At 41.9% G+C, this 23,645-nt stretch overlaps 1 protein-coding gene and 1 long non-coding RNA gene across 3 annotated transcripts in view; one reads left to right on the top strand and one right to left on the bottom strand.

Moving 5' to 3' along the window:
• TRABD2B (TraB domain containing 2B) overlaps window positions 1-8,129 on the top strand; it is a 278,818-nt gene extending 270,689 nt beyond the window's left edge. Inside the window, exon 7 of the mRNA XM_032696985.1 lies at window positions 2,969-8,129. Within this exon, the coding sequence (XP_032552876.1) occupies window positions 2,969-3,191 (223 nt within the window). The 3' untranslated portion in view covers window positions 3,192-8,129. The remainder of the gene's footprint in view (window positions 1-2,968) is intronic.
• Window positions 5,626-23,645, bottom strand: part of LOC116791203 — a 214,426-nt gene continuing 196,406 nt past the window's right edge. Inside the window, exons 3-4 of one of the 2 annotated variants that reach the window (XR_004358645.1) lie at window positions 11,967-12,178; window positions 5,626-6,108 (exon numbers count right to left, since the gene is read on the bottom strand). This is a non-coding gene — a long non-coding RNA (uncharacterized LOC116791203). Of the gene's footprint in view, window positions 6,109-8,916; window positions 9,036-11,966; window positions 12,179-23,645 lie in introns of those variants that run through there. The other variant, XR_004358644.1, reaches the window with a different exon arrangement.

Raw genomic sequence — 23,645 nt, 5'->3', positions numbered from 1 at the left:
GTTTGCAGAAGTCATCTCCTGACACCAGGGCCACCTCTAAGATTAGGTTGTAATCTAACCTGACTGTCCAGGGCCCTTCTGTAACCCCTAGGAAGTGAAAGACCCTGAACAAGAGTAAGTACTCCCTAGAGACTTGCACTGCAATGAGGTGGACCACCTTCTGGAATGGTTTCTCTCCCCATTCACTGTAGAAACAGCCGAGTTACAAACTAGGACCAGACATTTTACAAGGAGTCCTAGCATTTGGTAAAAGGCATCATTCTTTTTAAATATCTCCAAACCACTTTGGCAGTCAGCTAAAAGTACATTTAAGAAAATGTTTTATATGAATAAACAGTGATTCATTTGCTATTAGCATGCTTTGCTTTGTACACATTAATGGAAATGCACTGTTCTTCTCTTGTAAAGCACTTAAGGACTTTTTCAAAATAAACAACCCCACCTAACTATTTATCTTGACAAGAATGCATTCATAGCAATCTAATGTCTTGAAAACAGAAAATTGCCTCATTGACTGAGGAGAAGTGATCAAAAATTCTCAGGTCTTTCGACAGGAAACTCCGGGGTCTTAAGTAAACTGGGGGGGGGGGGTGGTGGTTTCCCTAAAAAAAATACCTGTTTTCAAGGGAAAAAAGAAAATCAACAAAAAAACCCCAACAAAACACTTCTGTAAGTTGACTAGAAAATGGAAACATCATACAGAAACATAAAATGTTGATTTAAGGCTGCTTTAGGAATCTCTTAGATGTAGTTGGCTGATGAGTGGGTTTGTGATTCTTTTATGGGCGTCCTGGCCAGCCCTGGTACACAGGACATCCCTGAAGAGCAGAAACACAGTTTGTGCAAAGGGACATTTTAATCTCACTGGAAGATCAAGCCCATAGAATGTGTCAGGAGCAGGATACACATAAACTACAAGTCTTTACGACATTTTGGTGATTTTTTTTAAATTGATATTGAAAACCAGACCCTCCTTGTAGTTTAAAATTTAATTTAGGGCTACATTTTGTAGTTCCATAAAGTGACAATCAGTAACCAAAAGATGAGGACAAGCACCTACCCTTACATATCTTAGGGAAACCTGGTACAGGGGAAAACCCCCAAAACTGTGATCCTGTTATCAGTGCTGCCAGATCTGTGCACCACATCATCACTCGGCAGGATAAATGAGGTCTGGATCAGAAATTGGAGCCTGACTGCATTTCTGTTGGATTATGCATAAAGTGTAGTGCCTCATTTTGTCAGGTTTGCTTTAATGATGCTTTGTGCTCACTGTGGGAATACCATTCATACTTGATGTTACTTACATTACAGGAGCTTGGAGGCATAGTGCCTGGTCTGGTATCATTCTTGGCAGCACTAAAGTATCCACTCAAAAAAAGCTGGACAGTTTTGAAGCAGCAGCATTAGTTTATCACTGATCAACTCTTTGCATTAAGTGACTGCAGCAGTTTTGATGCAATATAGCAGAAGCTCTAAAGCTACGTGTCTTATATCATCAGTTCAAGACATAAACCAACCACTGCCCTTGGGAATTGAGATAAGAGCTTTCTCTGACCAGCCTTCATTTCAGAATTCTCTGTTTACAGCAGTTTGTTCCTCTGGAACAAGCACAGCTCCTCACTGTCAAAGTCCTAATGCTGGTTAGATGGATTATCTGCTCCCATGAAGCAATTCCTATGTCTTTAATTCAAGACTGCCTTTTCTTTTTACTCTAATTCATTGCACATTAGTTCAGATCACTTCTAGCTACAGAACAACTATCTCACCCAGAAGATGTGGTGACAGTATAAAGGATGAGGAAAGAAATGAAGTGACTTCTCCCAAAATCTGGGGTGAAGTGTAATGTGCAGTGATTGTCTGTGGGATTTGAAGTTGACCATCATGTGTGTTTACCAATGCCCTGATCTTCTCAGTTTGTGATTGATTCAGCACATTTAAAGCATCTGTTCTAAAATCTATCTTGGTATTGCTTAGACAGAAAAAGACAAAAGCCTTCAGGTGCTTCTGAATTCTATTTCTCTGCACGAATCTGAAGTAAGGTATTGTTCCTTTTATCTGATATTATGCAAGACATGGCCTTTTTCTTCCAAGGTCAGGATCTCAGATACTGTAGCTAAATATTTAGAGGACTGCATAGCTCCTTACCCCATAAAAAAATTATTTGACAGTCGTTTTCAGTGCCTCCAAATCATGAAAGATTTAGAGAATCTGCAGGTATTAGTGTCATTTCTTGTTTTAAGGAGAACTTGCTTTTTCACTCCTTGCTCCTCAACAGAATGTCTTGGGTTTAAGTCCAAAATCCACCCTGTGCAGTTTGCATGCTCAGCTGTGCTGCTCTGTGACAACTGGTGGATTATGGATCATCCAGTAATGGATGCAATGGAGGCATTTTATGAAATGGAGATTACAACTTTAAACTTCCAAATCAATTGTAAATGGACCTTTTTGACCTCCAGTGTCATGGGAATTATGATGAATTCCAACCTGCAAATTCAAATCAAAGTACTAACTCGAGCTACAATCAATAAGCAATCACACAGCTATTGAGGCAAATCCACAGGCAGGGAGACTTAGCACTGGCTGAGTCTGCTTTTGACATTGTGACTTGATCCAAAATGGCTTAAAGCCAGAAAAAGAAATGAACCTGCTTGGTCTCCTGTACTCAAGGTTATCAGTTGTGTGAGGGGATCTAGAGAAATTTTTTAAGGCTTGTGAAACAGGGGGAGGATGTGATTTGTGGCCTCTCTCCTGGACATAGTAGCCAATCCTTGGTGATTAAGACGTGTCACTGAGACTTGGCAAATTGTGAGACCCTTGGTGGGAAGAAGGTACCTAAAAACACAATCATAATAATAACAATAATAATAATAATAACAGTTGTGGTTGCTACCACTTGGAATGACAGTTTACAGAGCAGAGATAAGGGTTCTGCTGTTTAATTTCCTTCTCTTGTGTTTTCTTTTAGCACCACCACGTTGCCTTCCTATATCAGGATAACCAATGGCTACATCACAGTCAAGCCTCCCATCTGGATTTCAAACCAGCTGGATCAGAGACCGCGTTCCGATCGCCCATCCCAGCCTCAGCCCACAAGCTCAGCTGCAGCCAGTCTTTTATGGCCATCAATAACATTTCCTCTCTGCATGACCATAGCTTCTTTTCTCCTGAATCTACTGCAGCCCTCCTGACCACATCAGGATTACGTGCAATCCCTTGGAATAGAGAAGAGAGATAATTTATGAACGAATTGGAGGTTAAGACAACAACATTTACAAGCTGGACCTTCTCAGTGACTCAGTAGTGCCTTCTAGCTGATTTTGTCTCTTTGCCCAGATACATTTTGAAATTCTAAAGCTTTATTGTAACACTGACTTACATCTTCTTTTTGTAGAAGGATCTTTATTTCCCATAGTGCTATGGGGTTTTGTAAAATATACATGTTCATATAAAGAAAAAAAAAAAGAAAAAGAAAAATGTATTTATTCGACTGGTAAACTTATTTTTCTTGTTGTATATGTTAATAACATCCCTATTAATCAGTAGCGATGGTGAAACAGATAAATTAATATTTTCTATATTCGTTTTCTGACAACTCTGCAAATGTCTGAACTGACACCAAATGAATGCTTTCTTTGTTTCTTTAATCATTGCTTTTTGCAACTGTCCAATAAGTACATTTCTGCTGAACTTCTTTATTTTACCTTTTTTATCTCATTAGCATAGCTTACACTGAATGAAGCAGATCCTGCTCTCTGTGGCCTATACCCATTAGAAAAATAGGTGCATTCTTAACTCGTTAGCTGCTACAACCTAAAATACCAGTTATTTTTCTATGACTTAGTAAGTCATTAGTCAAGATAATCCTCTACATTCCCCTGCTTTCTTTAACTAAACTATTTACTTTCTTTGGAAATCAGCAATTTCCCTCTTAGCCCTGGAATAATTCATTAGCTAACACAAATTAAGACACCTTTTTCCTAATAAAAAATTGCTTTTCAAGTCTGGAATAATCCTACTGAAATTATTTTCTTCTCTGCCTCATTTTATATCAGCACAAGCCTACAACCTTTCCCAGCATAAATGCAAACAGAGCTTGGTCTGTCTGTAGGGTATAAAGATGTAGTGTCCTGTTAATCTGTAGAACTTCCTTGTACTGATTGTATTGATGCAGATGGACAACCTGGAGGCAAAAACCATCTACAAATTCCCCTTTCATCTTGCTGTTATGAGCTGATAGAGCTGATATCTCTGTACTGAAATAATTATGACTTGTCCAAAATCTGTTCAAGACCACAGGAATCAAATTAACCCCTGTGTTACAGAGACATGCAGAACATTCTTCCATTTGTACACTGTGGTACCTCTGCTGACTTTGATGAAAAAGTTATGACACCTCACACTGAAAACTTTGCTCCCTATCCAAGCAGTTAATGAATGCAATGAACAATATCTATGGGGAAAAAAAAAACCAAACATGACATCTTAAAAACTATTATGTTTAATAAGGCATGTTGGTGTTTTTTCACCACCAAAACATGACCAAAAATCGCTTTGGATGCAAAAGTTTCAACTAGAAAATTATTTTGGGTTGAAATAGTGTTTTTCTTTCTAAGTCATCTACAACCCAAAAGTCCAAAATATATGATGAAAACATCATAGTTAGAAGTCTCAAAACCAGAAATATACAATACAAGGGGTTTTTAATGGAAAAGCAGTGCTTTTTCACCTTGGAAAAAAAGATAATGATGATGATTATAATAACAATACTGATGATAAAATTCTGCCTGAAAACAGTCCTGTCAGTTCCCCAGCAGCCCTAGAGCCTGATCTCCAGGGCTGCAGATATTCCACACAACCTGAAAGTCTCTGCAGCAAGAGAGAGTTCAGAATTCATGGTTTGCTTGTGATCATACCAGTTAATTCAGGAGAGCAGGTTAGAAAGTAACTAGACTACAAAAGTCACATGGTTTCATTTGAAACCATGACGAACTACTGAGCATTTCCCTCACATATCCCAGCTCGTTGCCTTACAAAGGCCAGGGATAATACAGATAACTTCTTTTTGACTTACTGGACACCACGACCCCCAGCCTTTGCTCTGTTTTTGACAGAAAGTTGTGTAGGTTTCTAGTCAGTTTAAGTGGGTACAGCAGACAGTGCTATAAGCTTCCCCCTTTTTCTTTTCAAGCACAACAGATGATAAGGCTGAATGGAAAACTTTGAGATTCAAATGTGAGATTCAAAGAGACCCTCTGCATACATTCATATTGTGTATTTTGGCTAGCAGAAGATTAGAAATGTTAGTTTTGGACAGAAGCCATTCACCTTGCATATTTATTGCACAGAGATGGATATTGGAAACATATTTTGAGAACTTTCATTTTGGTTTTATTTGAGCTATTACCCTAGAAATGCCTTCATTTGAATATAATAGTTTAACAGACCTTCAAATTCAACCTTAATGCATTTAAAATAGATTATTGGTTCTCCTGCTGTGTACAAAGCAAAGATGAAAACTGAATTATAATGTCTTATTTACACAAATGGAACTGGAAATAGGGTAGGCAAATCTTAAGGCTGATGATAAGTTGCATAGTAAAAGTGAACAGCCAACAAACCAAAACCCACTGAATTTTATTTGTTGTAATCAAATCGAATCCAGAAATTATTCTGTGGTACTATCCCAGGAATAATTCCAGGTGATGGAAAACTTACAGTATAAATAGACAAGACCATATGAAGATAAGGGAGAGAAAAAAAGAGCAGAAAACAGAAACAACTTGTCTGAGACCGTAAGGAGAACCACCAACAGGACCAAGACTAGAAATTACAGTTTTATCATTTCCCAATCTGTGGGTTTCTCCATAAGACTCTGGGGCTTTTTTTTAAAAATATTAGGAACACACACATCTCTCCACACTCACGGCTGTCATCATACTGCACAGAACAGTCACTCCGTTGTCACCGATGAGGCTTTCTGAGTCACTCCCCCACTGGACAATTCAATATTCATTAGCTCAGACACTGTGGTATGTTTGGCTGTCTCAGGATGATATAGCTTGGATGTCAAAGTATGTTTTTACTTCGCATTTCCTGTCATTTTGCCTGCAATTCCATGAAATTAATGAATGTTACTGGAACTCACCGAATTTCCCTTGTGCTGGCGCCCCACATTTATCCTGCTGCAGTGCAGGTGTCAGTGCAGGCTGTCTCCTGGATTTGGGGTCTGCACACCTAGAAGCAGTTAAGTCATTTGATCATCTGAGCTTTCTCTGGTTAAGGGAGGAGGCATGACTTACATCAAACATGAAGTTAAGTAGGTTCCTGTAGGTCTTGGCTCAGGAACCCCACGTGAATGGCTTCAGCACAGCTCCCTAACCGAACACTTCTTTTATTCTGATGCCTTACCCTAAAGTACAACTGAGGGTCACTTTATTCAATACATGGCATGTAAGCAGAGCAATACTGAATAATGAAACCCTCACTGTGGTTGGTGAAATGGATTGTTTACTAATCAGCTACAGCAGCTGATTCATAATTATAACTGTTTTATTAATTAAAACACAGTAATACTGGTTAGCGCAGTTCTGTGCACACCCACTGCATTGGATCATGATTATATTCACTGCGAGTTTAGAAGCTGTGCACCAGATTTGATACATGCTCTTGAAGCAACACTGATTACCAGCTTCACAGGGCTTCAGCTTCCTCTGTGAGTTTCTCAAAAAACTAGACTGTTTTCTTTCTTCCAAAGGAAAGCTCAGATTCCCGTGCAATCACAAGATTACAAGAGCAGGAGATTTAACAAAAATATCCATGCCCACTACATAAAATAGCAAACACTGGTGATCCTTTTTAGCTCTGAGAACACAGTCAGGAGTCACACAGTGTCTGGCAATCTAGGACACGATTTTGGATGAGTCCAAAGCTCAGTGGTCATACGATTCATCTTTTCAACTCAGCTACAGCTGACACGAATACAATTCATGTTATATGTAACTGTAGCATTATAAACAAATGCTAATTAACTGCCAAGGTCTTCCCCTGGTGATATAAATATCCCATATCATCAGCAACAGATCTAACTGACCAATCTGTCTTTGTTTTAATGCTTTTCTTGCTTATGTCTAACTATGGATGCTATATTAACGTGCACTGCCACTTGGAGAACCAGTTAGTAAGCTGGGACAGAAGGTATTTTATATTTTATGACTGATGTAGTTTCTCTGCAATCCCTTGGGCTGTTGAATAATGCAATATGTCTTCTGGCAATAAATGATGAACATGATTTATGATAACTATGCTTTATACAGGTGTCAGAAATCTGCTTTGTTGAACTTCCCTTCCCATTCCTCCAAGCTCCACTGTAATTTAGGAACACCCAAGGTACAGAGTTGTATATTTATCTAAGTTCTTCAATATACAATTGTGGAGAGAGAGAGAGATGAAAAGAGGGAGAACTTAATCTATGTTTAGTGCATTGATTAGTCAAACGATATGACTCAGTCATTACCATATACCACTGCTAGGGAGGAATTTCCCATCATATATTTATGTTAGAGAAACCGAAGTGCCAAAGTTATTATCTCAGCATAAATGTTATCATTAGTACCGTATTTCTATATTATATCCAAAAATTATATGGGCTTGTCATATCTCTGAAGTGATCAATGTTCCATGAAGTGTGCTAGAATTCAACTTCAATGTAAGCTTGTTTCAGCTTAACTGAAGCAGAAAGTTAATTTGCCAGTGTTTGAGATCACAGGGGAATGTGTGTATGTGTGTGGATGTTTATGTGGATGTGTGCATGTTGTGTGCATGTGTTTTGTCCCAACCCAAATTCAGCCTTTCCTGTGACTAACTTTTCAGGAGGCACCTTAATCTAGCTAAAGGCAGGGAGGACTTTCCAATAAGTACTAAATGCTTTTCTTCTATCAGACTGGTTAACCGTCCTGCAGATTCATGCTCCCACTGAATTTCAAATTGCATATTTGTCAGTTTTCAATTCAAATGTATTTCAAATATTTTTTCCTGTTCTGCCTCCTGCTTTTGTGAACTGTTTTGAAGAGTGTAATAAAAAGATGCTTTCTAATATTATTTTATCAAAATATTTTTGTAGCATAATATATTAATAAAATGTTATTATAAATTCATATCACAATAATTTCGTGTGTCTTGATTCTTTCCTTTGCATTAAAATCTAGGAAATCACTAAAAAAAAGGAATATTCTGTTTGTAGAGCTTAGGCATGCTGCTTCTCTTTTGCCCAGCATGGGATGAAGGAAACCATCTCTCACACAGGGCAAGGGGAAGCAGATCCAGAAAACCAGCCCTTCCACACAAACTAGCTGGAGAGTGTAGAAAAGCCCAGAAGAAGCATCCAATCCTGGTGGCTGCAGGAAGGTTTTTTTCTCCCCTGCAAATTGCTGGTGTCCTTGGAACTGCTGTTTTTGCTGCTGTGCTGGTAGCAGAAAAAAAAATAAAATAAAATAACCCTGGAATTGTGCCTCCATCTGGCATGGAGCAGAAGCTACCTCTCCACACCAAGACACAAAGACACAGAGATTTACTCATTTTTCTTGGCATATTTCTTGCATGCAAATCCTGCCTTGCAGCTGACACTGCAGACTTCTTGCTGATCACATCATTGTTTACTCCTTAATTATGTGCTAAATCATTTGGTCTTTAACACGTTATTTTGAGAGGACTCCACCAGCGAAGCTGTTTTAGAAATACCCACCGTAGGAAATGCAGTGGGAGGTATAAACACTTGAGCTGGTTTGAATGAGCTACCCCTGGCACAGGAAGGAACTGCTGTTGCAAAATAGAAGGGAAACTCTCTAAAAAACAAAGTTAAAAAGAGCCCATCTATTGAAATACCAACCAGACAGTCAAAGCTGCTTGCCATCCTGTCTTTGGAGTCACAGCCCATCTGGAGAGTCTGTGTGGTCCAGCCAAGGGCTATCCCTGGCCATGGGCTGTCCCAGTCTGCCAAATCCTTTTGCTCTTAAGGGTCCTGTTCAGCCACGGGTCTGAAAATGAGACAAGCCTTCAGCCAGCAGTGCCAGATCCTGGCTCAGTGGTGCCGTTTCCTTAAGCCTCTCCTTCCCTTGACCTCTCTCTGTGCTCCCAGTCTGTAATTGCAGCTTTTTGCTCTAACTTGAGATCTTCCTGTTTATAGATTTGCACTAGGGAGAGGGGAAGCTGTGATGGGAAAAGCTCGGGGCAGAAGATTGGGTTTCTTGTGGACTGGCTTAGTATCTACGTTCCCACCCAGCAGCCTATCTCCTTTTCGGATCAGTGCTTCCCAGTTCTCAAACCTCCTGAGTGCCACCCACAGGTGCTCCCCACACTGAATGGGTTGGAAGGAGTATTTAGGTAAATTAGGCCTCTAGGTGCTCTCCATGTCTGCTCTGTGATTTCCTGTTGTTTCAGCTTGTGACCTTTGAGCATTTTCCACTGAGAGTACAGACTGCTGGCTGTACTTGTAATGTATCTAACACCTTTTCTCTGTCTATTGCAAACTGTAGAATTAGGTGAGGGATCCCCGTGGGCCTGCAGGCCACAGGCAGGTGTCCCTGAGCAGAGGTTTGCAGCGCTGTCCTCCACCACTCTTTGGTTTCAGGCTAAGGATGGATGGCTTTTGCAAAAAAAGCTCAGTGCATAAGTATCCAACTGCATCCCGCTACCATATTTGCTGGTTGGTTTGTTTGTTTATTAATTTATTTTTATTTTAACTGTTCTTAAATTACAATGCAGAGTGTTGTTGTCTTCTCTTTCTGAAGATCATTTAAATGGGGTAAAAAATATTCAGGAGACATTTTGCCTCTTGGGTGGGGGGTGTCATTTTCTAGCAGAGAACTTAAACACGAAATGCCTCTGTGTCTTCCTCTTTTGGCAAGTCTTTTTTTTTTTTTCTTTAAGCATGTTTTGCTGTAAGCAACAAGCTAATGAAGACTTCTGGGTTGTTTTTGTTTTTTTCATAGCACACCTGTCCCCTTCACCTGGCTGCAGATATGTCAGTATTAATTAATGATTGAACTTCTTACCTCTCCCTGAGCAGAGGTACTAATAAAGCTTTCCTTCTATCTGTATTTCCTAAAACAGAAACTCCTAAAAATTATTATATTTGAGGCCTCCAACTGTATGTGAACAGTTTCAAAAATTACTAACCAAATGGCAGTTCCAGCAGACTGATCACACAGCCATCATCATTTCACAAATGAGGCTACAGTATGACTGGCAGGCAAATGTGTTTGAGGCAGGATCTGAGGAGAAACACACCGTTGTTTGTGCTCTTAATCCCCACTGAATCAGGGCTGAGCTGTTCCTGCTGGCTGCACCTGATTTGTGGAGGGAATGAACACATCATGCCAAGCTGGGGGGAAAGCTGGAGTTCAGCTTAATGTTATGGCAGTTGTCTGCTCCAGGCTCATCCCAGAGATGTGTTCATCCAATTCACACAAAGGAGTTCCATAACATCTCCAGGGGCCCAGTGTGAGCAGAGGGGACCGCTGAAAAATATATTAAAAGATCAGGGCCCAGTTGGATGTACACAGGGAATGTCCAAAGACAAAAATAACCAGATATCCACAAGTCTACTGCCAATAATGGAAACAATAGTAATGGGGGAAATAGTATGGTTTTAGATTGCTAAATAGCTGGATGGTGGGAATACAATTACTTAATATCACAGGGATCTTAAAATAAAAAACACTGAAACTTTATTGAGCATTGCAAATTCCATATTAACTTTTTTTAACATACAGTTTATCCCATTACAAAGAAGCACAGCAAGTCCTGAGCACCTGACCCATTTGAGCAGCAGGTCTCAAACCTGCAACCTCAAACACCTTGCTCCACAGTACACCAGCACTTTGTTAGCTAAGACTGCACCTTCGGGTGCAAGCCATCATGCAAAGCACTGCACTTCATTCCATTTTCCACATTTTCATTCCGTTTTCCTTCCATTTTCTACATTTAACAAGGATACAGTTAAAATGGCAGAACAAATTGCGCAGTCAAACCTCCACCAAGCTGATTTTCAGAGGAATGATAACAATAATAACTGCGACAGTGAGTTCATGCTCACAGCCCTCATTCACACCTGGAGCTCCCTGCCTTCTTGGAATGAAATGCAATTTGAACAAAGGGACCAAGATAATGTGAGAAAACATCAACAACTGGCAGATAGAGGCAAAGCAAATGAAAGACAGATGTAGGAAGGAGAGTGAGAGCTTTCTGCTTTGGTTTGCACTCATCTCATATCTCTGTTGTCCTAAGGAATATCAGTTTGTTGTCCTAATGATATCAGTTCTCCAGTCCTCTTTCATGACTTACGATGCACCTTTTCTCCCTTCATATGAAAGCCATTGGTTTTAATTATAATGTGATAGATACATAGCCTCAACCAGCCCTGTGTGTCTGAATTATTTGAACAGCAGTGCTGGAGGGCCCTTTTTCTTTCCAGAGATCTCTGCAGCTGTTTGTCTTGGCAAGAGTAGGTTTGTCCCCAGATTCATCCTGTTTGAAGTCCTTTCCACCCACTCAAGTTAGCCTGAGCGTTCACCTCATTTTTAATGGGAGCATTATTATCTTCAGTTTTGCACTGGCAAAAATAATTCTCAAAAGGGGAACAGACAGAAACTCACACCTACCCAACTTTCTTGAACAAACTGTGTTCATCCAAACTGTAGGAAGCAAGCACTTCAAGGAATTTGCCAAGAATTGTTTTTCTCTTAGCAACGGTCCAGACCAAAAGTGAACACAGATATAATCTGTGATATCATCTCTCAAACAGAAGGATCCTCTTGAAGGCCCATTAGTTCAGACAACGTGTGCTCTGCAGGCACGGTGGTGGTGGTTGTGTAGTTGTATGATGGACAATGCTGGCTGTGTTCTCTGGCTGTGCATGGGCCAAGCGTGGCCCTGAGGGCAGGAACCAGACAACACAGTAACCTTACCCTGCTGCTGCCTTTTCCTCCAAGCAGTTCATGAAGAGCCAGACGTTTGTTCTTGACCCTGTTTGTGGCACTGAGTCTGATCTGCCACTGCTGGGTCCCCCAGGGACATCTCTCCAGGAAGAGCTGGGACTAGAGGTAAGCTTGGCTCCCCATCGCTACGGGTTTAATGATGACACACCAACACCTGGGTCTCTCTGTGTGCTGGAGCAGGCCTGTAAAAAGACACGTGAAGTGAGATCATGATGCATGTGGAGAGTGAAATTCTGAGCCCTGGTTGGTTTCTCTTCGTAATACTTGCTTTTCCTTGAAACCTCAACCTTCCTGGGCCACCTTTATCCAAAAGCATTAACACCAAGGGGGGTGGAGGGGTGGAAAAGGTTAAAGTATTGGTGTTAATGGAAGAGTCAGACATGAAAAGAGTATCCCAGGTTTGGAGCCTCTGTTGCCTGCTGCCAGCAGCAGGCCTTGCTTGAAAGGAAAGTACCTATCTCAGCATGCAGTCAAGAGGAATAATAAAACTCTGGTCATTCAGAGCCAAGGAAGAGGAAAAAAACACTCATAAATGTGCAGCTTATGTTTCTCTTGAACTTTCAAAATAATTTTTTCTCCCACCCAGAGATTAGTCACAGAAGCAAATGATACCATATCTGGGAAAGAAGTTGGATGGATGGAAATGATCTTTGGGGAGAAGGAGAGGAGGAGGGGAGCAGACACATACTTCTGTCTCTCTTTCTCACCTTCCCCTTTCTCTGAGACTGAATGTAAAAATGAAAGAGTTGGGAAAAAGTCAGGGGTTTGGGTCCAACCTAAAGCCAGTGGAGGCTTTGAGGCCATCCTCAAAACAGTGAGGTTTTTCTACTCCTGTCGGGTGGATTCGGGGAGCCGACCTCACCACTCGTGACCCCCTAGAGCTCCCACTCTGCAAGAAGCTCGATTTCTCCCAGAGTCCCCCATGAAATGACTTTCAACACATTTTTCCAGATTCAAATGAAAAAGAAAAAGCTAAGGGACTAATGAAAGTATGCTCATAAATGCCACTCTCTGGGAAAGCCTAGTGCTTGCTATGGTTTTCAAAATAAAATTCCTGGTCCTCCAAGTTCTTCTGAAGCCCTGAGTCAGACTTCACAACGCCCAGGGGTCTCAGGTAAAGAACAATCTCAGCCTCATCTTAATAAGGTGGGAAAATGAGGTGGACAGTGGATTTTACGACATGCCTGAAATCACAAGGGACATCTATGGGAGCAGGATTCAGAAGGCAGCCCTTCCTCTATGGTACACTGTTCTCCAAAGCATGGTTCATTTATTTCAATTAATAGAGCTTTATAAGGGCTCCCCTGCCACCTTTTTTGGCATGAATTACTGCAATGACAGTGAATTAAAAGCGCCAAAGGGCATAATTTTCTTTTAGTGTTTAAAGAAGCTGTTTCCATAAAAGCAGGCTACGAGAAATTTGCCCAAAAGAGTAAACTTAGGAATAACATAGAGGATTAGAACAAAAAATAAAGGTCTTAAAAGTCTTTTCTCTAAGCTTGACCTGACAGTTCATCTCTGGAGTGGTCTTTCTGTGTAATGCCAGTCAAGCAGTTGAACCAGGACGGGTTCCTGTCACAACATTCACTCGAGTGTTGCAGGGTTATGGGTTTCTCCAACCACGAGATGAAATTCTTTAAAAGGTATAAAGCTAATGTGTTCAGTCCACTGTCTCCCCATTTTCTCTCTTTAGAAACATTCAAGGTAGGATTCAGTTCAAGTACCATGCACTGTCTGAAAGCCGTCACCCAAACTTGCCTCCTTCAGCGGTGCCACCCAGTCTGACTCGGCCCTTAGAGAAATAATTCTGGCTTAAGTGACTTGCCTGCTATTTTAACAGATGCTCTCATGCTTGGTCCCAGTCAGCTTCTGCCCTAAGAATGCAGTTGCATGGGTAATGTGTGCAAAGGCATTTCGGTTTATCTCCTATAAAGGGAGACCCACTTCAAAATCATTTAAAAACCAAACCAAACCCAAAATTCAGCAACTGACTCACATTCAGTGTTTGAGCAGCTCCACTGTTTGCAGTGATCACGTAAAATATCTCTGATGTGGCAGGGACTCCCAGGCAAGCTGGGAATTGGACAAGGTGCAAAATGAGCTGTAGTCTCCACTTAAAACACCTCCACCGCAGGATCAGCCCAGAGCTTGACCATTTCAAAAATTACTATTTCACAGAATTGTAGCCCTCCATCATTATCTGCATAACATATTTTGGTCAAAATTGCAGGACTGAGTGATGCTGAGGCATTCAGTGGATATCTCTAACCTTGGTTGGCATTTGTATTTTTTATATCTAGCCAGCTAGCTGTACCTCAGATAAACTCGAAATTATCTGCTATGAGACAGAAATGTGTTGCTTTTAACTTTGGTTTGGAATGTCTTGTTGTTACAGTGTGCTTCCATACTGTAAGTTCAAAATTAAAAAAAAAACAACCATGGTTTGTACAAAACACAAAACAACCAAATTTTCCAATTTTTTCAAGTGCCCAAATAATAACACATCTATCATTGATAAACAGCAGTTTAAATGTCAATGAGTGAAAAACATCAACATTTCTACTCTAAATGAAAATATTGCTTAGCCTGTTGATACTATTGACTTGCACCCCTCCTCTCTCCCAGCAGCATCATTCCCCTGTTCATCCTGGGTTTGAGGCCAGGAACTGGACTTCAATTAGTCCAAATGGAGTTTGAGGTCCATAATTTGCACGGGTCTCTATAACAGAACTTTTTGAGTACTCCTTCACTCTGAATTTATAAGGCCTGTTAGTAAAAATAATTGCTAGTGGATGGGCTCTATCTAAATCAAACTCCTTGCAACCCTCCCATACTTCAGAAGTGCTGAAGACCTCAGCTCAGTTCTCTCTTTTAGCAAACACTGCTCTGAATGCAATTACTGTGTAGAGCAAAATATTGCAATGTGATAATTTGATGATGATGATGCTGAAGTGCTGAACCAAAGCAATAATTTTTGGTTAAACCATAATCACAGTACTTCAAAACATTGGTTAATCATGGAAACTTCATATTCAGTGTGGTCTTCTGTGCTGTTCCGAGATATTATGAGAAATGTCCATAAGCAGGCTGACAGGAATGTATTTATGCTGTTATTCACATCTTGTGGCATGCCAGAGGTCATTGACTTGTGGTTTGTTTTGAAAAATTGGTTTCATCAGTAAGACCCAGTGTTTGAAGATGAAATTGTCTGCAGCCCTCTGTTCTCTTTATTGGGAGAAATGAAGCGCCATCTCCAGCTTCATTTCTGTAAATTGTACTCTCTTTTACCTGTGATTTCTTCCATGGCAGTAGTCTGAAGTCACACCTAGAGCATCAAATTGGATGGAATTACAAGGTGCTGCTCGTGAGCTACAGGCACTGAAGGCTGCCTGCCTGGTGCAATGGCAGCCCAGGTACCAGCCTCTCAGAAGGAAGGAGAGCCTGGCTGACACTGGTGGGTGGGAGAGCTGTGATGGGGATTTATAAGCTGTAGAAGATCTCTCTGAGGGTCTTATTTTACACTGAGGTTTTTGTGAGCTGGCACTGAGCTTTTTGAGGAGCCATGTGAAGGGCTGTGGGCGGCCACACTGTCCTGCTGACCTCACTGGGGCTGTCAGCCCACACCATGGCTGACACCAGCAAGGCACAAACCCTGGGCCAGCAGTTGTGGGGAAACAGCAGAAACATCAGCCTGAATTCCCTGAAAGCACAGGTGCAGAGGTTTGAGGGTTGCACGCTTGTGTTGCAGCAAGGTTGTGAAATCCATGGAATGGTCAAACGTGGCAGTTCTTCCCACCTGGAAAAAGGCCTGTAAGAGGTGGGGGAGAGTCCGCATCTGCTCCCTCTCCACTGACCACAGGGCAGCACAGACAGAGCAGTGTCCACTATGCACCAGCTTTTAGGCAGTGCCATGTTGTGGAGGTTAAACCCATCCACAGGCATTCTCTGAAATACTGTTCCAGCTGGTTGTGCTTCCTGCACTCCTCTGTGCTGGGACACACAGACGCACAAAGCCAGCTCAGCTCTGGAAAGGCAGCACAGGGAACTGCCGCTTGCTTGGGTGGTTGTTGAACAGCTGTTTCAGCTATGACATAACTGCTTTTAAACTTCAAAAGAACTCCATTTCTGAGCTGAAAGCATACGGATTGTTTCATAAAAAAGGCAAGGGTGAGATGTTAGCAGGCCGTGTAGCGGGTAGTGGACACAGTGGAATTGCAGAGTGCACATATCATCCTGTCAGCCCCGTCTTCTGCTGACTTTCACTCCTTAGGGGTCCAATACTGCACTTTTTCTCAAGCAATAACCTCATCCATGCCAACAGAGCCTGCTATTCCATCTGCTGGTAGTCACAGTGGAATGTGTTTGCTTTGGGAGTGATTGTGTGCTCTGCTGGTGGGCTCAAAGGATAGATAAAAAACTAGTGCCCAGTTCTGCAGAGTAATTTCTATTGAGGTGAATGAACTCATTAGTAAAAGATTCCTTTAAAAAGTTGGGTGTTCCGCAAACCCAATGTGGAATAGACTTTTTGTGGAGTAAGCGGAGTTCAAGTATGACCAGACACAGCTCAGCTCTGTTTCATGCTACCTGCTGCCCCTGGGAAAACTTTCTGATGCCAGCTGGGACAAGATGAGAGAGTGAAAAAATCATACAGACCAGGCTTGGATGTCTGAAAATCTTATAAAATGCAGAGAATGCCCAGTTTTTTCAGACAGCTGTGAGGCAGCAGGTCACACAGATGCTCTGTGACACTGGAGCTGCACATGCAATTCTGGCCAAAAAAAATGTTGGGAATGTTTTGCTGCAAAACCTGATTATTGTCTTAGTGATATATGCAAGGAGAAGGGAAGGGATTTTACTACAAACAAGCAAACAAGCAAGCAGATTCCTGTCTGAAGCTACATCATCAGTCTGCCAGACCCCAAGTTTTTCTCTTTCACTGCCATGGGAATCCTTCTATTCCCATGAAAGATGATTGAAAGCTGCATCTTGCAAACAGCTCTTCTGAATTAAATGACTGACTTTAACTTATTGATGTTGGCAGATAGAACATGGCCATGGAAGAGAGAGGTAGAGGAAAGAAAAGGAGGTGCTATGTTTAAAAACAAAGAAAAGTCTCCCAACTGCCAAAAGCACCTCAGTGGAGGGATGTCGTGGTGGTTCCAAACTTTGGCAACGAAAAGCAATGATTCCTTAGCTGTTTTGGGGTAAAGGAAACATTCCAGCAACATCATCACCCAATTAGTCCTAGATGCTACTGTGGAGAAGGTGCACTTTCACTCCTAACCTGTGGACCAGCTCCACAGAGACCAGGAAATGGTCCCTTCTTTCACCCGAAGGCCACTGGAGACAGCAAAGCAGTCCATGCAATATGCTGAGTGTAAATGGTTGCAGTTTAAACCAAGAACCAGTGGTTCCAGTATGCATTGAACACTTCACATGCAATATCTTTATGTTAGGAACCATGTCAGTGACTAAAAGATCTTGAGAGAAGACTCTGACATGAGTCAGCGCCTGCTGAAATCCTCATGCTGGCACTGATCAGAGCTTAGGTTTTTAAGGGCAGACTCACGAGCCAGGCATCCAGTGCTCTGTTACCAGATGAGCAAGTGAAGGAAACCTCACTCAAGCAACACAGTCCTCAGGAACAGCGCATTTCAAAAACATACTGGGAAATATTTCCACATCACTGAAAGCATTTGCTTGGAAGTCTTACTCTGTGTCCAGAACTGCTGTCAGTTATTGCAACTCCAAAATAAATGTAATATTGCTTAGTTAAATCATCCTGCCTCTAGATTAGGCAGCAGTTCTGTCCTCTAGACAAAATATGCTCACATAAATTCACTCTGGCATCAGAGCGTTCCGTAGGTGGGTGGCTTTGACAGGAATTCATGCTAAGTCCAGAGCCAAAGACTGTGAGAAAAGCTATCCCAAACACCCATTGTCCTTTGCAAAAATAATAGAAAATTGATGATTCTCCACCCCAAAACCACAGCGTTCCTCAAGCCTAATTCCACAGGGCAGCTGAAGTGCTGCTCTTTAAACACATGTTGCTCAAACACAGGTCAAGAACTGCTGCTGGGGGAGGGCTGTGGCACAGGAGCAGGAGAGGTGTTTTCCCAGGGGCTGCCGGATAATTTGGATCCTGGAGGCACAAAGTGAGCAGTGGGAGCTGGTGGGGACAGCAAAGCACTTGGATCCCCAGCCCTGGTAATAAGGTTGAACCCCCAGTGCGCTGCCCCATGGGTGGCCTTTAACCTCTGCATCTCTCATTTTTCACTCGTGCTGTAACACTGCAAACAGCGGCAGCACTCCAACAGCAGATATCAGCCTCTGCATTCCCACAGGCTCGGGTCTGGCACCAGGGCTGGAGCAGGTCAGGCCCTAATGTGATCTGTACCATGGCCTGTGACAGGTTATTTATCCTTTTGCCTACCAGTGATTGGTATGATATTAATTTTCCCTAAAAATCTTGTGCTTTGTGCAAGAACGGGACTTGGCTGTAGCAAGAAAATTGCTTTAGGATACAGCAAAACCAGCAAAATAACTCAAAAATTATTCCAGATAAATACTGTGCTGATGTACAGCAAGACTTTATTTATGTCATGTGTAATTAGGTTAGTTTCCCACCTTTTAACAGGAGCATTTCAGTCCAGAGTAAAAACAAAACACACACAAGCAGCATGAGGCCACAGTCAGAAACACTCCCCTCATCCAGGGAAGAAAGGGCTCTTACATTGTGAAAGGGAGCCTCCTGTTGTCTTCCAACTGTCATTTTCTGGTCAGCTGAAAGCTAAAATAACCCTTCCTTTATACTTTCAATACTGGGATCTAATGACTAAATGGATTTTTAGTAGAAAGGATAATTTCTTCCTTCGGTTTCACTCATCACTTAATGGAAAAGCCCCCTAACATTCTGCTTACATCCCAAACAGTGGCTGATCAGTCAAAGTTAACATGTTATCTTATAGCACTACATCTATATTTTTAAACAACAACAACAACTACTACTACTACTACTACTAATAAATATTTATAAAAATAACAATAATAGTAATAGTATCAATAATAACAATAATGGCTCCATTGCAGCTGGCTGCCTGCCTGAAGCTGCTGTGTGCTCACACTGGACAGGCAGTTTCCAAAGATCCGCATTTGGAAAGGCACAATAAATTTTTGCACAATTTTTTTGCATAGGTGTTTCACCTCTCCTCCCACTTTGCTGACAGGAAAGCACGTTGTCCCAGCTCCCCAGGGTTTAGCTCCAGACCAGTGATTCTCATTGCACTAGGCAGCAATGAGAGCAAAGCCACACCACTCTGAAGGTGCTGCGTAACCTTCTGAGCACCTTCTTGCTTTGCATTAGGCACCTGTGACACCCAGGACCTGGATGATGGTTCCTAGGTTCCTGATTCTTCCAAGAAAAACACATGTATCTTTAGGCATGGAGCACATTGGTGTCCTGAGATCATAGCAAGGGTGAAGAGCAGCAGAGATCCTAACTGGGGCTGAGCTCTGCCCTGGGCTGATGGCCTCCAAGGGCTGAGGAGCATCAACAGCAAGGTATGAATGTAAAGTGGGGAGAAGCAAAGGATTTGGTTGCTCTAGGACATTCCCATGAGAACTGAACCCCAGACCTTAACTCATGTGCACAAAGAGATGTTACAGGGACAACCAAGTGCACCAGTGCAGCTCCCAGGGACTGACACGTGGCAGGGCACCCAGAAGGGTGGTGGTGGGGACAGATTGGGAGCTTACAAGGACACACTTCCCAGAGCATCAGCACTTCCACACATGCTCTGCACATGCTCTGCAATCGTTTGGGGCTGTCTCCTTAATTTTCTTCAGCTGTCCCCATTGTGGCAGAAGCACCCTTGCTCCAAAGGGGCAACGGAATGTTGGACGTGCAACACCACTGAAAGGGGGGATAGAGAACTGCATTCTCCTTGGGAAATTCAAGTAACACATCTGGAAAGGGAAGCTGCCTTTTAAAATCTAAAGTCGAGAGGTTGATGGAAAGGTAATTCCTGGAAGTCAGAACTGAGTCTGTATCTTCCGTTACTGTTACCTATAAAGAAATGTTCCTGCTTCTTTTCTCTACTAATCATGGGTTTCATGTCAGCTTCAGTATTTGGCTATTGACTTCTTCAGGCAGATTGATGGCTCAGCTAAAACTGAATTTATGGGCACAACCCTCCCCTGACCAAGGCTCACCTCCTCAGATAGATCCATAGCTCCCACTGAAGTACAAGGGAGAGGAGGCACTGAAATAATTTGTGAGGATCTAAACTTAGGAAGGAGGATAAGCCATTTCTACCTAAACCCACTGAATTTAGGTGCTTTCATCCACTATCTGGAAGCACCTACCTGTGGACATTGATGGCCATACTTAACTGGATTCCTAAAACCAGGCTGTGAGAACACCTTGGGAAAAGTTCAGCATCCCACACCTCATCACGGGATGCTGAAACTAAACCCTGCTCTGCAGCTGCCAAACCCATGATGCCATTTCTTCCTCTGCAGTAAAAGGGCCCACAAGGCAACAAACAGGTCTGCTCATCTGCCCAAAGACAGGGCTCTCCTTCAGCTTCTTACTTCACCCAGCACTGAAGTCAGCAGCTGTAATTATTAGAAAAGAAGTAAAACAGTTCATTGTCCTGGGGAGAATATATCCCTTGAGTCTAACTACTGAAAAATCAAACAGCATTTGAAAAGCAAGACAATAAGGCTAACTTGAACTCACAGAGCATTAGAATTGCTCTGGCAGGAGCACAAGTGATAGATGCAATAGCAATGCTTCAATTACATGAAACAACATGTAAACCAAAAATGCAATGCTACCCTGCTATTTGTACATTCCCTGTTCCTCTGTCATCCTCTTATTGTTAGCCCTTTAAGTATTGTCTCTCTTGGGTTTTTAAATACTTCATTAGCATGATTTGCCACCAATCTTTTTGTCTTAAAGAAGAATATTTTCTCTCACCAGGACTCTAATTGAGCCAATTTTAAATGCAGAAAATGCAGGCTTCAGTGATATTTCCATGCTCTTGATGGTTTAAGTCACAGAGAAGCACCTGATGCCAACAGAAAAATAACACCTGAAAACCTGAGGTAAGATGGGAAGTATATAAAGATGAATCCTTCCCTGTGGCAAATAGTTTGTGGAAAATCTGCAAAGGATGATGAAGGTGAAATGGATTCGTTTGTGCTGTACTCCCAGCTATGAAACACGGAGAGATGCTGTAAGAAATTAATCTCTGCGTCATGAAACCAGTTTTAGCCCCCGAGAAAGAAATAAATTGACTTGTTTTGACTGATGTCTTGTGGGGTACTAAAAAAAATTGATACGATCTCTTTCTCCTGCAGCCCAGGAACATCCTGGCAGAGGACAGGAGCCCGCAGCCTCCTGGCTCCTTACTCGCTCCCTTCAAATTTCTCCTTGCAAAACTTCTACTGCCATAGTGCCATCTAGAGACAGTCACAGGAATTAAAGAGGGTTTGTTGTTCCTAAGGTCAGCTTTTAGTGTTGTTGGAGGGTTTATACGGTCACATCCCAGCAATGATTATTGCTTGCTATTCCAGCAACCCTGGATTATAACACTGGGCTCCAGCGGTTTGACACCAAACCCCACGGAGGCCAGTGCAAAGACTTCAGGGCAGTCAGGATTTTTCTTGTCCTGCTTCCACAGGAGGAGGATTTCTTCATGATCAGCTCTTTATTAACATAAAAGTACTAACAGAGCATCCACTGCAGCAAACAGCTCTGGACACTTGTGTGACTCCAGGGACAGCGGTCCCTGGACCACAAAATTAACATGACACCGCTGGAATCACTACTATCTTTTTCTTAAAACCCAGTACAGGCAGAGATAGGGAGCACAAACACTTGTTCTGGTATTTTAGCATTCTCATGTCCCTGTGACAACCTGAATAAAAGCAAGAATCTATTATTCTAAGTATTTTGAAGGAGAGAAAAATGAGGTTTTGCAGAACTGAAAATTAAAAAAATTAGTCACATTGGAGGGAAACAGAGCATGCTGACATTTAAAGCACCGGCCCAGTAAGGAAGATACAGGTTTAATTCCAGATTTCCAGCAATATCACAGACACTGCTCAACCTGGGGTGTACAAAAAGCTGACAGTGACTCCTACACTCCCTCTTTATCTCTCTCTTTTTTTTTTTTCTTTCTTTTCAGATCTCTGTGTGGTTGCTCAGTACCTCAGTCATGGCTTTCACTTGTCATAAAAGCAATGAATAATATTAATAAAAAATACTGCAAGTGTCTCTCCACATAAGAATGATTTAAAGATGTTTTCTTACACTCCCAGGAGAACAGATTTACAGACAAATTTAAGCTACTAAGTCAGAGGCAAATTATCGAAATGTTGTAAAGTTAAGGACAGAGAAATTACAGGACATAAAATTGATGATCATCTTGCTAGCACTGAAGAACCTCCTCTTAATCATAAGGCAAGTGGCCTCAGATGGCAAAATATCTATATTCCACTGCAGCTGGGTGTCCCCAGGAGAAGCCTGGATTAAACAGAAGGCAGTGAAATACAGACCTTGCTCAATGGCTGCATGAGAGCAAAATACACATCTTTTGTACATCCCTAAAAGATTTATCATTACCTATGGTTATAAATTTTCCTATAAAAGGGGTTTGAATGGACACTTGGAAGAAAAAGACAACAACATCATGATCAAAATCCCACTGATGGGCTGGTTTCATGGGGGAAGAGGGAAAGCTTCATTGTTCTAGAACCAGTATCTTGTCTAACAAAAATAGGTCCACAATTAAGCAGCTCTGTGTGTCTCTGTAGGTCAGAATACATGAAACATGGTATAAGCATCTGGAAATGTGATTTTTGAGCTTGCTTTTGCCTGTGAGGCTCACATGGGTGGACTCTGCTGTAGATGGGCATCTTGGACATGCAAAGCTGGGCAACTAAAGAAAGGTGGGTGGGCCTGATACTGGTAAATCACTCTCCTTGAGAGCCCTTGGCTAGTAATGCTGGTGTTGCAGAGTCCAGGAGTAAAACAACAAAAGGCTAAAAGGGACAGTATTAAATGGTTTGCTTTTCAACATTTTTGTCATTTTAACTACGTCTTGCAAGCCGTAGTTGAAAAAATATTCCTTTTCAAAAAATCTCTCACTAAAATTCCGTAGTACAAACCATTGACTAAGCAGTTACAAAGACCATAAAGAAGACTTTTAGTTATCATTTCCTTGGGACTATGGGAGTTAAAGTGGGATTAAAAATCACTGTCTAAACAGAGGGTCTGTCTCTGAGACAAAAACATGAGTTATTGACACCGATGTGTACATTTATTGACTTTGTTCCAAAACCCACATTGCAAGTGATACAAAAATAAGAAACTAACCAAACAATGCTTGCCCACGTGCAGACAGAGAACAATTCCTACATGGCAACAAACCTATGGAGGATATCCTGCTGCTGAATCTACCCTAAACTGAGGAGGGGGTGGCACGAGGCCCTCAGGAAGAGTCCAGAGCATGACCCTTTGTTGGGTCAGAGGCACTGACAGGGCATGGAGAGAGCCATCTGCCTTCACACAGGGAATTCATTGATTGAATCCCACATATTAGATATAAGGGAGAAGTTTTTTACACACTGGAACAGAGAGGT

Source organism: Chiroxiphia lanceolata, chromosome 9 (genome assembly GCF_009829145.1).
Source record: "Chiroxiphia lanceolata isolate bChiLan1 chromosome 9, bChiLan1.pri, whole genome shotgun sequence".
Classification (NCBI taxonomy): domain Eukaryota; kingdom Metazoa; phylum Chordata; class Aves; order Passeriformes; family Pipridae; genus Chiroxiphia; species Chiroxiphia lanceolata.
This window is presented reverse-complemented; position numbering and strand designations above follow the sequence as displayed.